This window comes from Blennius ocellaris (assembly GCF_963422515.1).
Source record: "Blennius ocellaris genome assembly, chromosome: 7".
Classification (NCBI taxonomy): domain Eukaryota; kingdom Metazoa; phylum Chordata; class Actinopteri; order Blenniiformes; family Blenniidae; genus Blennius; species Blennius ocellaris.
The window spans coordinates 15264130-15276383 of record NC_137656.1 but is presented as its reverse complement, the minus strand read 5'-3'; the positions used below and the strand labels follow the sequence as shown (position 1 = coordinate 15276383).

Sequence of the window (12254 nt, the reverse complement as noted above, 5' to 3'; positions counted from 1 at the left end):
GAAGAGCTGTCTGGTCGACCTGGTCAAAGTAGCAGCTTTTTGAAATTACAGGATAAAGAAACCTCAAAACGTGTTAACAAGTGATACTAAAAAAACCAACAAAAAACAAAACGAGAGCTTGGGATCTATTTGTAATTAATCCCATAATCAACTTGCAAAGGAAAAGAGCAGTTTTTCCTGATGCCTTCGTGAGGAAAGTTGGGGTTTTTTTCTCCCTGAAGGACAACAGGGAGTGATCAGAAACTTTCTGATGTGATGGTGACGATGATGTCCTCTGAAAGAAGAGTTGAGGTTGAATTCCCTCTCTCGCTGAAGCTGTATTGTGATCATGATGGTTTGGATTGTGAACGAATGAAGCTTGTCGGGACTGTGCACATTTTCAAAGAGACCTGTAGGAAATCGATAGAAAACCTTCGCCATCACAAGTGTTGATTCTCTGGAGGCCCACGATGTGCTGATTATTACAAACTGCAAGAGTTGCATTCCAAATTTGCGGCTTTATTTACCCCCCCCCCCCCCCCCCCCCCCCCCCCCCACCCCGCCCCCCTCAAAAAAAAATAATAATATTATTATTATTTCATTTTGATGGTGGGGCGCAGTGCAGCGGCGAAAATGGGGGCTTAGTCAAACCGCAAACGTCTTTCTAATCAATTTAACCCGCTGAGACGGCCAGGGGCGTGTGTGTGTTGTGTGTGTGTGGGGGGGGGGGGGGGGGGGGGGGGGGGGGGTGTTAGAGGGGATCAGTGACTGCTAAACCAAACAATGGGGTATCGTGTGCCGCTCGTCCTCTCCAGCGTTCCCTTGCTCCCCTGGGACACACAGGGCCACTCTGTGTGGATGGCACTGTGTCCACGGAGGTCAGAGTGTGTGTGTGTGTGTGTGTGTGTGTGTGTGTGTGTGTGTGTGTGTGTGTGTGTGTGTGTGTGTGTGTGTGTGTGTGTGTGTGTGTGTGTGTAGCAGCTGGTTTCCGTCCCTCCTCTCCGCCGTGTGGAAAACACAAGAGCTAATGCGCCCCACCACGTCTCCTATCGATCGCCTCACATATTGCGCTGTTTTTTTTTATTTTTTCTGTTTACTTATTTAGGCAAGGATGCAGATCCCCAGGGGAGTGTCGGCATGTGCAATTAAAGCTGGGTGACTGCCCACAGCCTCACCTCTTTATATCACAAACTATCACCTGCTAAACAGTGAACAAACATTCGGAATTAAATAATTTCTGAGAATAATCATAGAAAAAGAGAGTAATTGAGTGGACGATCAAAACATGCACACAAAAAAACAGACAGTCAACTGAAAATTGATAATGAAACTTCTTTTACTTTGCTGAACTTTTACTCAATTACAAGGAGAAGATTGTTCTTAAAAAGTAACCATTTTAAAGTATACTTCAACATGCATCTGTTAAAGTGCATGGAAATTGCACTGTTATTTTTTAATGTATGGAGAAACAAAGCAAGTTTGTCTTGTAAAAGTCAGCAATATCTCTATCAATACAACAATAGTGTTGGCCACAAAAACAACTTAGTAAAGTGTAATTAAGAATAGACTCAGTAAAATGACCAAATAGACTCCTGGATGACTGTCATTTGGTTATTTGTCCTCATATGTCGTTCAGATCTTAACCCACTTTCTATTTGCAGAGTCAGACCAACAAGCATGGAACTGCTTTTAGTTATTTTGTACCAAAAAACAATAACTCAATTCAACATAGGCTGTTTTTGTAAAATACCCATTTAATTTCATTAAAGCGTCATTAAAAGCTACACTTTATTAACTGCATTTCTTGTTCATTCTTGTCATTGTTTTTACTTTGTATGAAAATCCCCATGTGTTTGTGTTTATCTTTTCATTTAATTTTGTCTTTATGGATTTTGTGTGTATTTGTTGCTGTTCACGTTTGTTGATGAGAAACGTTTTGATGCCATGTTCCTGCCAATGTACTGTAAAATATAGTTCCTTTACCATTTGTTAGTCTACAATCCACCACTTCACTCAAACCATAAAAGAAGTTTAAAAGTCGTATTTAAGTAGCAAACTAATTCTCAACATTGCTGCTCAGCGTATTTCATAGACTGATGCGTTCGGGCTTTCTGGCAAATTGGGTCTCTAATATCAATGCAGTTTAACATCTGTTCTGCTCACAGCAGACATTTTTGACTTGTGGTAGACCAGAATCACAGGTGTTGCATTTATAATGCTATCAGTGCCCAAATTAGTGATCGAAAGGATTGTATGATGCATATACACTGTGTGATGAACAGAGATTTAACAACACCAAAAAAAGAAGAAAAAAAAAAAAGAACATCTGCTGCAAGTTAGTCTACAATATAAAGAAGTACTTTTTAAACACGTGCTCTTTCAAAATTCATTTTAAAGCATTCTTGTGCTTAATCAATTTAAAGCTGACATATACGTTATGAATACTTTTTAATAAATGTCAAATTTAAAGATAATGTGAGAATCTGAGGAGAAAATGTTTCATCGGGTGTTTTTATTTTTTTGCTGTTGTAATTCAAAAATGGACTCAAGCTTTACTATTTTCCAGGCTGGCATATTCTTCAGTCATGCCGGCCACAGTGTGTCCTTGGTCCCCAAGGAGCCCTTTATGATGGCATACTTTAATGATCCGTATAATTCAGCCCTTTGATTGGTTATTACTGTGACTGAAGCTTAAAAAAATCATTTCACATTGTTGCTGAGATAAGAAAAACTCACTGAACTGGGTTTCCCCCAGATGTGTGGAGGTTTTGGGTTTTGTTTGTTTTTTTTCATCAAATATGATGAGCTGCAGCTGAAAAGAATATTTTCCTGGTATTTTCTTTATTTTACTTAGCAACTATTGTACATGTTCGTGTGTAAACAGCAAAGCATTAGTGACGAAAAAGTAAAATATAAACAAATAATTCTTAAAACTGACCACTCCAAATCAAGAACCAGCATTGTATCATGGACCCCTTCATTCATTAAAAAAGTGTTGGTGGTTCTCCTTAAAAACCTGCATGTGTGCGCCATCTAGTGGTGTGGATACAAACATTGACATGCTCGCAAACGTAAATGCTCTTGTCATCACACGTTTTATTCAGAGGCCAGAGATTCATCCGGACTACATTCATTTCACATCATCAAGCATAAAGTGGCTCAGAGCTAAAACGTCGAATAAACGAAAAAGTCACCCCAGAAATCATATTAAAGTAGCTTAGTTGCTTTCATACAATCTAAGATTGGTTGAGTCTTGCATTCATGGAGGCAAAGCGATCACTGTAAACAGTTTAAAAAGACAATAAATTGACAAAATTAAAAGAAATAATTGCGATTTAAGCATTGCTTATACATTTGACATTCCTTGTTTTGTAGGCAATTTATCTGCCTGTATAGAATTCATGCTATAATCATCCTTTACATTACTTCTGCTTTGCCTCTGGATGTTTCAGTGAAGTTTTTCTTCATTCAATGCAAGGAAATAAGACAGACAAACAAAAACAATGCACGTTACATTTCTTTTTTTCTCTGCCAGTGGTGATCAGAGTGGAAGATAGAATTTCACCTTTAATTGTTTTATAGTGTTGTTGATCTTAACGTGTTATTCTTAGCTTGTAATTCTGGTGAACATTTGAGGAAGCTCTGCTAATCGTCCCAATTTAAAAGATCAAAATTGATTTTAGCTTTCAAGGTTTTGAGGGACTCAGTGTGTCTCGTCGACCCACAACAAGTAGCCTGACAAATAGCTCTCTCTTGTTATTGCATTTCCACCCTGGTTTGCAACCAGCCACACTTGGTCACCAACTTTCAGTTCCACCAAGATGTTGCCACTTGCGGCGATGTAGCCATTGTGCTGGGTCGTGTACGAATGAATAAGCCGATTGCCGTTGTGCATGAGATCTAGATTAGCCAGGCTCTGATAAATCGTACAGTGGAACTGAAACTCATAGGCTCCTGGCACTCTGCATGTGAAAATTCCTCTGCTGGTGTCATAGCTGTTGCCTTCGTTAAAGATTTCTTCGTGGAATGGAATTGGAGTGCCAGATTTGGGGAAGTTGTTGCCAAGACGAACAGAAAAGCCAACATGGTTGGAGTTTCCAGGGGGACCACGGGGGCCAGGGGGTCCTATTTAAACAAACACATGAGTGCAATTATTCAACAGTAACTTTGTCATTTTCATTGAAAAGAATATTGACAACAAATCCGATTCTATATTTTTAGTACAAGAAGTGCCATCTTTACCTGGCGGCCCGGGTGGTCCAGGGGGGCCTCGGGGTACTTCGTAACCTAAATAAAAGGGGGACAATGCTTGAGTCCTGATATCAAATTATTTGGTCTGATAAAACATTTTCCAATACATGCTTCAAAATGTCAGATTCACAAATCTTGGCTCGTAGAACAGAAAGTGGTTAATTGACACGATAACTCCATAAAATAAAAACCTGTTGCAGTACTTAAGTGAAATCGACCTTCCCATTGCAGTGCTTTTAAGATAGAACAGTTCTGATTCATGGCAGGTTTACCTGTAGGTTCATAGGGTTCAGAATAGACAGGCGGTGCATCTGTTTCTTCAGGTACATATTGTTCTAGAGAAGAAAAAAACAACAACATTTTAATGATATTTCTAAAATGTTGAATGTGAGAGTTTACAATTAGCTGTTAAGTGACTCACCTCCTTCTTTCCAGGGACCGAGATCAAACTCGGGGATGTCGCCACAATTAGTGTATCCATAGCCGCGAGGTCGGAACTGGAAGGGGTTTGAAGGAACTTCGGTAATACCAGTATTGTCACAGATGATGCGGGCCAGTGACACTTCTCTCAGGACTCTCCTTTGATCCTCACTGAAGACGCCCTTGTTCTCCCACCACATCCTAAAATTGAACAGTCTCTTCATGGATGACGTCCCAACTTTGATCACACCTGCAAATGAGCAGCGAACAAAAGCTGCTGCCACGTATGTAGGTGTGTCACTTGTTTGCTTACCTGTCTCCCTGACGAATTTTTTGGAACTGAGTGGCAATAAGGCAGGCAAAAAGCGGTCCAACTCTTCCTCCACGGACAAATGGTTCAGCAACTGCTCCCAGCCACACGTCAATGTTGTCAGGAGTGCCATAGAGGTCCAACAAGTTCCTGGCAAGATTTCTGTTCTGGAGCACTTCTGTCAGTTCTTCTTCAGTTTGAGGTGTTGACAGTCCACAGAACCTACGCCATTTGTTGTAGCCTTAAAAGGAGGAGAAATTAGCTACTTTTATTTTTCATTAATCCATTCATTTCAGGCATGCAACAATATATACATATATAAGAAATCCTTGTTGATGAAATAAATAAATTTTTATTTAATCTAAAAATATATCCAGACAAAATAGATAGTCTATATTTGACTATTTATACACAAATACTTACAAACATGCACACATACATACATACATACATACATACATACATACATACATACATACATACATACATACATACATACATCCTATATCTAAATGACATGCCTGAAAGGGGATAGGAGGAAGCAAAACTTGACTAATCCTACCTCTTCACCAATATTTGATTCTCATCTTATATAATTATGTTATTGTATTAAAAAAGTATTGTTTTATATATTAGAATTCATACAGTAAGAATATCATATACTATCGGAGACATAAAAACACACACACACATAAGCATTGCACAATACATGTCTTTAGAATCCACACACGTCAAAACAGTTCGATGACTTTGAAGAAGCAAAGACTGAAATAAATACCTGGAAGAGCGTGGTCTCTGCTTCTTTGCATGTTCAGAGACCCCAGATCCAAAGCCAATTCTTGTGTGAATCTGAATAACCTCTCTCTCAGCTCATCACTCAGCATGTGTTCTTGAGTGTTCAACTTTGCAGGTTTTCCAATCAGCCCACGGATAATTGGATCAATGCCACCTGAGAAACATGTGGGAGGGATGTTGCTGAACTAATTCAATGTCTATTTCAGGCCGGACTGGAAAGTTAAAGATCTCTGGCCTACCTTCATCAATGACCCTCCATGGTGTCATGAAAGCTCTGTGCAGCAGTGTAGTGGGGAATCTCGGATGTTCGTTGTAATTCTCATCAAGGCGGAAAATGAAGGGCTGAATCATGGTGTGGGCGAATCTGTATGCAGCCGTGGCAAACACATTGGCGATGGTGGCATCTATGGTTTCATCATATCCAGGGTACATGGACAGTTTCTTCGCCATCACATCTGGTCCAAGGATGTGAAGGAGAAAGTCTCTATATATCAAAACCTGTCACACACAAATCAAAATAAAATCTGATGATTCACCGATTCACACCAACAAAGAGATAAATTAAACGACAGGACAACCAAATACATTAGCGTACTCCTCCCTCACCTGGAAGTATGCCCCTACGATCTTGCGCCCCTCTTGGTAGAGTCTTTCTCCATCCCAGTATGGATTTTTCGTCTTCAGAAGACCCACCAAGCGATTGTGTTCGCGCAAGAAGAGCGTGTGCAATGAGGTCAGCGCGGTGTTCTCATTGGAGCGCGCGTCACCTTTAGTCACAAAAAACGTATACGGTCGTTTGGAATACACTCAACACACTTGGCAACATGCAGGTCCACAATGTTGGAGTTCTCACCAGCGAGGAAGCAGGGGACCTCTTTAGCGTCGGGGTCGTTGGTGATGCGAGTTCTGGTTGCGCACGTGTTGACACTTGTGTTGACGAATGGCAGAAGTTCCCGTCCGTTGTCATCGTACATAGTGTTTACTTTCAGCCTGCCGTGGTCCGTCGTCAAGTCTCTCAGGGCTTCTGCTTTGGCGGCCTCTGATCCGTAGACGTGACCTGCGTCGATGAAGGCGGTGAGCGTGTTCAGCTGTTCCCTCACCGTTTGCGCACCGAAGTTTGCGCCGTTGTTGCCAGATCCGCAGGTCGGTGCGGAGCGGAAGAAGGGCATGCACTCCTCGTGGTCGATCCTCGGGTCATCTTCTGGAATCTGTGGACATGACCAGATGTGTTTAGAGTGCATGTTCATGTGTGTTTAAAGAAAAAAAAAGTGAATGTTAGGACTTAAATCTCAGCATTATAAAAGTCAAAATTATATGTCAGTATTAAAAGGGGGAAAAAGTTGTTTTTTTATCAGGGTTTTTTAATAAGAGGCCCTAATTATTTTTGCAGCGGTCAACTGCACATGAATGTGAAATATGGTGTTTTAATTGACATGTAAATGTTATGTATTTATGTATTTTTTGGCAGGTATGCAATTCAGAACCAGTTTTCATTTTCGTTTTGAAGTACAAAGAGGACTCCAGTCATTTGCAGCAGAAAACTGAAATGAGGACTGGAATGTAGACTGTGATTTGTGTCGTGTGTATTGAAAAGGGACTGTTAGATGTATAGAGTTCCCGGCCTTGCTTGAGCTGTGATGAAACTGACCTCGATGGGGAAGCATGGCTCGGTACGGTCACAGGTCGCGTCACAGTCGATCCCATTACTATATGACCGGATGACCGGGGAGTGGGGGGTGAAGGTCAGGTCGTGGTCGGTCAACTGGCCGAAGATCGTCAGCATGAAGGAAAACATAGGATCATTCTGGACATCCTCGTTGGGTGTTGCGAGGATACGATTGGACACTTCTCTCACCTATAAAGACAGAGTGGAGGCAATCATTTGTCAAATATATTCATTGACGTGTTTTGTTGTTTGTTTTTAATATGATATTGTATTTTACCAGCGGCAGGATGCGATCGCGAGTTGTTTCAGAAGGCCCGGAACCTTTTGGTTGTGAGATTCCGTCAGCATACTCTGCAGGGAGCCAGCGGGTGAATGGGAGGTTTGCGGACCCCCAGCGTGTGTTCACCCTAAAGGTGGGATAAGAAAAATATATATTTTAATCAATTATGCTTTCAAATTGAGAGCAAATTAATGTCAAGTCTCAAATCAAACACAAGATGACAATCTCTTGAATTAGACCTGGTGCGTAAGGGCGCGTTCAGATCAGATCCAGGGACTTCAAACAGCTGCTGGCGCTCTCACCTGTTGTTACAGACGCTGCTCGCGGTGCGGAAGGTGTTCAGGTTCGCGGTGGTTTTACATGAAGGGATGCGGGTGCGTGGAGAACAACCTGTGAGATCTGCTATAACTCGCAAGTCCTCCTCGGAGATGAGATCTGATTCACACACAGAGAGAGAGAGAGAGAGAGAGAGAGAGAGAGAGAGAGAGAGAGAGAGAGAGAGAGAGAGAGAGAGAGAAGTTCAAACCAGAGCACTCCGGAGAAGAAGGGGGGGGGGGGGGTTAACTGGGTAAATAACCCACCTGTGGCGTTAATAGATCTCTTGCGTCTTCCTTTGGATTCTTTGAGCAATCTGATGGTGTTCTCCATATAGTCGGCGTATCGCACTTCGCTTCGAGCCAGTCCTGCTGGCTGTTTCATCAGCAGAAGCACGTCTGAGGGATGTGCGGCGTTTCTCTTAACGCGCTCGACGCTCCTGTTATAGACAGAGTGGCCTGCTTTTAAATACCGCCATCCTCAACGTGTGGCAATAAATATGTGTAAGGCATGTCAAGTGGACACACTCACACTCTGCGGGAATATTCATAAGCCGAGTCCACTGATTCCTTTGCCGTCCTGACCGCATTTTCAATGACGCTCCTCTTCAAACGAGAGGCTGATAGAAAAATAATTAAGTTCGACTTACTGTTTCTCCTTTTTGAATCACTCATATTTTTATTGACATGACATTTATACAGTGGCTTTTTTTTGCATCATAACAGAAGAAAATAATGCTGTTTGTATTTTAATCCGATCGAATGTGGCATATTTACACTATTCAAACATCCGAGACACCGCAGTTCGCAAACTTTAGCCAGACAGGTTGTTCAAATACTCACCCGCATTGATTTGATGCAAACACAGGCAAAAAGCCAGGAGGAATAGAAACCGGAGCATCTCTGCAAGAAAAAAAACCATATATGTATATTTAAAAAAAAAAAAAAAAAAAAAAAAAAGTTTTACAGTCACAATCTAATCTTAATTATTCTCGGGATTTTTGCGACATGATGTAAAAGTAAAAGCTATTGATCGGACCTGCAGATGGAGGTGAGCTCTCGCCTCAGAGAGTGCAGCTTCACCTTGAACTTCCAGCCGCCGTCTGCCTCTCAGCCTGTCTTCTCTTCTCATTTAAATAGCCCCAGTGCGCTCTGGAATGTCTATCAAACAATGCATCAATTTGCTCCTTCCTCGTTCCTCCTCCTCCTCCTCCTCCTCCTCCGCGTTATCCGAGTTTGCCCATTTTAGTGTAGATTTGACAATCACGGAAATAACGACAAAGTAAACGTTTTCGTGTGGTTCCCCCCCCCCCGCAACCTCAATTAATGGTTATAGGAGAAGTTTCAGGAAGAAGTGATCAGGAAAGATTCTGCTGAGATACAGCGCAACAAAGAGAACAATAGATGAACAAACAGTAGCCACATCCTAGCAGTCAATCTTTCATTATTTCTATTTGTCGACTTGTCATTGACAGTCATTGCAAAGTCGGCATTTTTTTCAGATTTTTTTTATTTTATCGTGAGTCTGCCATCAATAATATTGTATTTTATTTCATTTAGGCCCCAAAAAGTGTATTCCCCACCAACATAGACAGCTTCTCAGTATAGCTATATAATATGAATTGTGTAATTCTATTATCTCCTATTATAATATCCGGTTTGACCTCGCTTTAATATTGAACGCATCATCGTTTCTTCAAATATTGTTTCGTTTTATAAATATATGCGTTACATACAGGATAGATCCTGTGAACATTAGCGACGGTGAGATGAAGTGAAACCACTTTCATCCAGCTGTCAAGCTCTGTTTTGTTTTTAAGAGTAAAGGAACAAAGGGCTGGGATGTGTCTGACATGCAGGTAGGCACCATTTCCCGGAGTAAAAGAACAGGCAACAGATTGCCCTGACAAGAAATACAATGTCTGAAAACTTCATAGAGCGTGACCAGAGACAAGACTTCCTGCAGCAGTGGATCGATTTCTATCAAACATTTAAAAATGCAATTGATTTTAAATCTATCAATGTGGGGCGGTTGCGTCTTCAGTGAAACTTGAAAACCGGAAACTAAATACGAATTACTGGACAGGTGTGGTCTTGCTGATATTTAAGTAGTTTTATTATTACTATTTGTATTATTATTATTGTTGTTGTTGTTGTTGTTATTGTTGTTGTGGTGGTTGTGGTGGTGGTGGTGGTTGTTATTGTTGTTGTCATTATTATTATTATTATTATTATTATTTTTTTTTTTTTTTTTTTTTTTATAAATGCAATAATCCTGTGCGCCACACATTACACAGTGAGTATAGATATGGTCACACTTTGGTTCCTGGTTGTGTGTGCCAGATGCGTCACTGTGGATTAGGAGCTTAAAATCAATTTGCGGATTTTGTTCTGCGCAAGTACAGAGATTTTGAGTGCTAAACGGAATCCGTTCACCTTGATCAAGATGGCATATTTGTTCATTTGATCTGCAAGCAGTTCTTGTCCGTGTCTTGTTGAAATGATTTTTCTCAGGTATTGAGTCAGCAGGTAACTTTATCCGCAGAAGTCAAATCTATGTTCGAGTCACAATAATGTAATACCTCACAGCTTTTAAAAGTTTAGCACAAGGAGAAAAAACCTGACGCTTCACGGTTGTGCAGGTGCGGAGTTTAGTCACCCTCTTTCTGAAAACTGATTGGCTGCCTCATGTGCCTCTTTAAATCTCACTGGTTTTCAGTGATGTCAATCATCATGTGAAGTTTGACATGATGAAGTTCCGTTCCTGATACCGAAAACCAAAGTTTAAGGAAATCTGAGCAGGAAGTACAGGACTAGAATTAGCTGTTGCTTCATTTTGAGGCTAATGTGTTTCATCACATTTTGTATATTTTTACAATAGGAAGGCATCTAAAAAGTAATGTTACCCTGTGTTTGGCGACACAAAATTCATGTTGTTGTTGTTTTAACCACTGAAGCTGTTTAGGATTATTTCAATCACTGCAATGAGATGCTGACTAGTGGTTTAATAAAGGGGACATGTCCAATCAAATATTATGTTTTGACGGTGGAAAATGACTCAATAAGAGCAAGATAGGGAAACAAATTCACTGGTTGAATAGTCCAATAGTTGATTTAATCGAAATATTATCACTCGGGCAGTCTTTGGGTGCTCAAACAAGTTTAACTATTGCTGCTTTACAAAATATCTAAAACGAGCTGCCCAAGGCATTAGTGCCCCTCAATGAATGACAACAGCAAACCATACAACAGCAGCACGTACAGACATGCTTCACAGGCCTCTGCACAGCCTCCAGCTCACACAATGTCTCTTGACAGTCAGTCAGTTACGAGTATTCTGTCATCGTTGGGAACAAGGTTGAGACGTAAAAGCTTCGGGCCAAAATCTCAGTTTCTGTCGGTGCTTTTGTTTCTCTAATTTTTGAGACGATGAATCCAGACTATATATGCAAAGATAAAATGTCCGATCATGTGGGGCCTACTACCAATGCGTGTTTCACCTGCTCTCACATACCTGAATAAAATTAATGGATCAGCCCCCCCCCCCCCCCCCCCCCCCCCCCCCACACACACACACGGAAATCTAAGCTTCTATTCCATTGTAAATCTAACTTGTTCCTTGTCACTACAAGGATGCAGTGCACTGCTTCATTTGTGTTGACCTGTGGTGAGAACAACATTCCTCACAGGTAACAGCCCTGATAATATCACAGGAGCTTTTCCAGAAAGCATCACACCAAGACAACTTGATAATGTATGTCTTTCTGTATAATTTTGTAAATTCTGACATCTCTACTTGTAATACAAATCCCTTTCTTTCAAGCATTTTAAAATGTCTTTCTTTAAAAAAAAAAAAAAAAAAGTAAACAGAACTGATCTTAAGTTTATTTTGATTAACTTTATTTAAGAATATAGTGAAAATACACAACAACAAAATCACTTTTGAACTTCATTTAATTCTTAGGAAATATACACGTGTCTGAAAACCATCACTGGTGTCAACTATTCGATAATAGGTTGTATACCCATTATTTCTGCAATAATCTGCATTAATGTTGTGTTAAAGTCTGAAAATCAAAATGTTCGTCCACATACAGGTTACAAAGTTAAAATTTTTCTACATAACTCACATGCTTAATATACACAAAGTAATATTACAAAATGATAAATACTACATTCAAGACGATGCACAACCTGGAAGGCAAACCCGTTTGTTGGGTAATTCCCACACAGTGTTCC

At 40.6% G+C, this 12254-nt stretch overlaps 1 protein-coding gene across 1 annotated transcript; it reads right to left on the bottom strand.

Moving 5' to 3' along the window:
• Positions 1 to 3055: 3055 nt before the first annotated feature.
• On the bottom strand, positions 3056 to 9115 carry LOC308132322 (eosinophil peroxidase-like). The gene is made up of 16 exons (XM_080499378.1): positions 9055 to 9115; positions 8859 to 8918; positions 8548 to 8635; positions 8283 to 8455; positions 8004 to 8136; positions 7699 to 7828; positions 7404 to 7610; positions 6609 to 6963; positions 6362 to 6522; positions 5995 to 6253; positions 5739 to 5909; positions 4964 to 5201; positions 4652 to 4851; positions 4503 to 4565; positions 4222 to 4266; positions 3056 to 4104 (listed from the first exon to the last, which is right to left on the bottom strand). The coding sequence occupies exons 2-16, from the start codon at positions 8914 to 8916 to the stop codon at positions 3683 to 3685; spliced, it is 2703 nt and encodes a 900-aa protein (XP_080355504.1). The 5' UTR covers positions 8917 to 8918; positions 9055 to 9115; the 3' UTR covers positions 3056 to 3682.
• Positions 9116 to 12254: the final 3139 nt, after the last annotated feature.

What these genes read in the sequence shown, in the direction of transcription:
- LOC308132322 (XM_080499378.1), bottom strand. Translation starts at nt 8,916, where the DNA reads ATGCTCCGGTTTCTATTCCTCCTGGCTTTTTGCCTGTGTTTGCATCAA. An exon ending in ATGGAGGGTCATTGATGAAG is followed by an intron (nt 5,910 to 5,994) that starts GTAGGCCAGAGA and finishes CATGTTTCTCAG; the next exon opens with GTGGCATTGATCCAATTATC. An exon ending in CAGAGACCACGCTCTTCCAG is followed by an intron (nt 5,202 to 5,738) that starts GTATTTATTTCA and finishes CCTCCTTTTAAG; the next exon opens with GCTACAACAAATGGCGTAGG.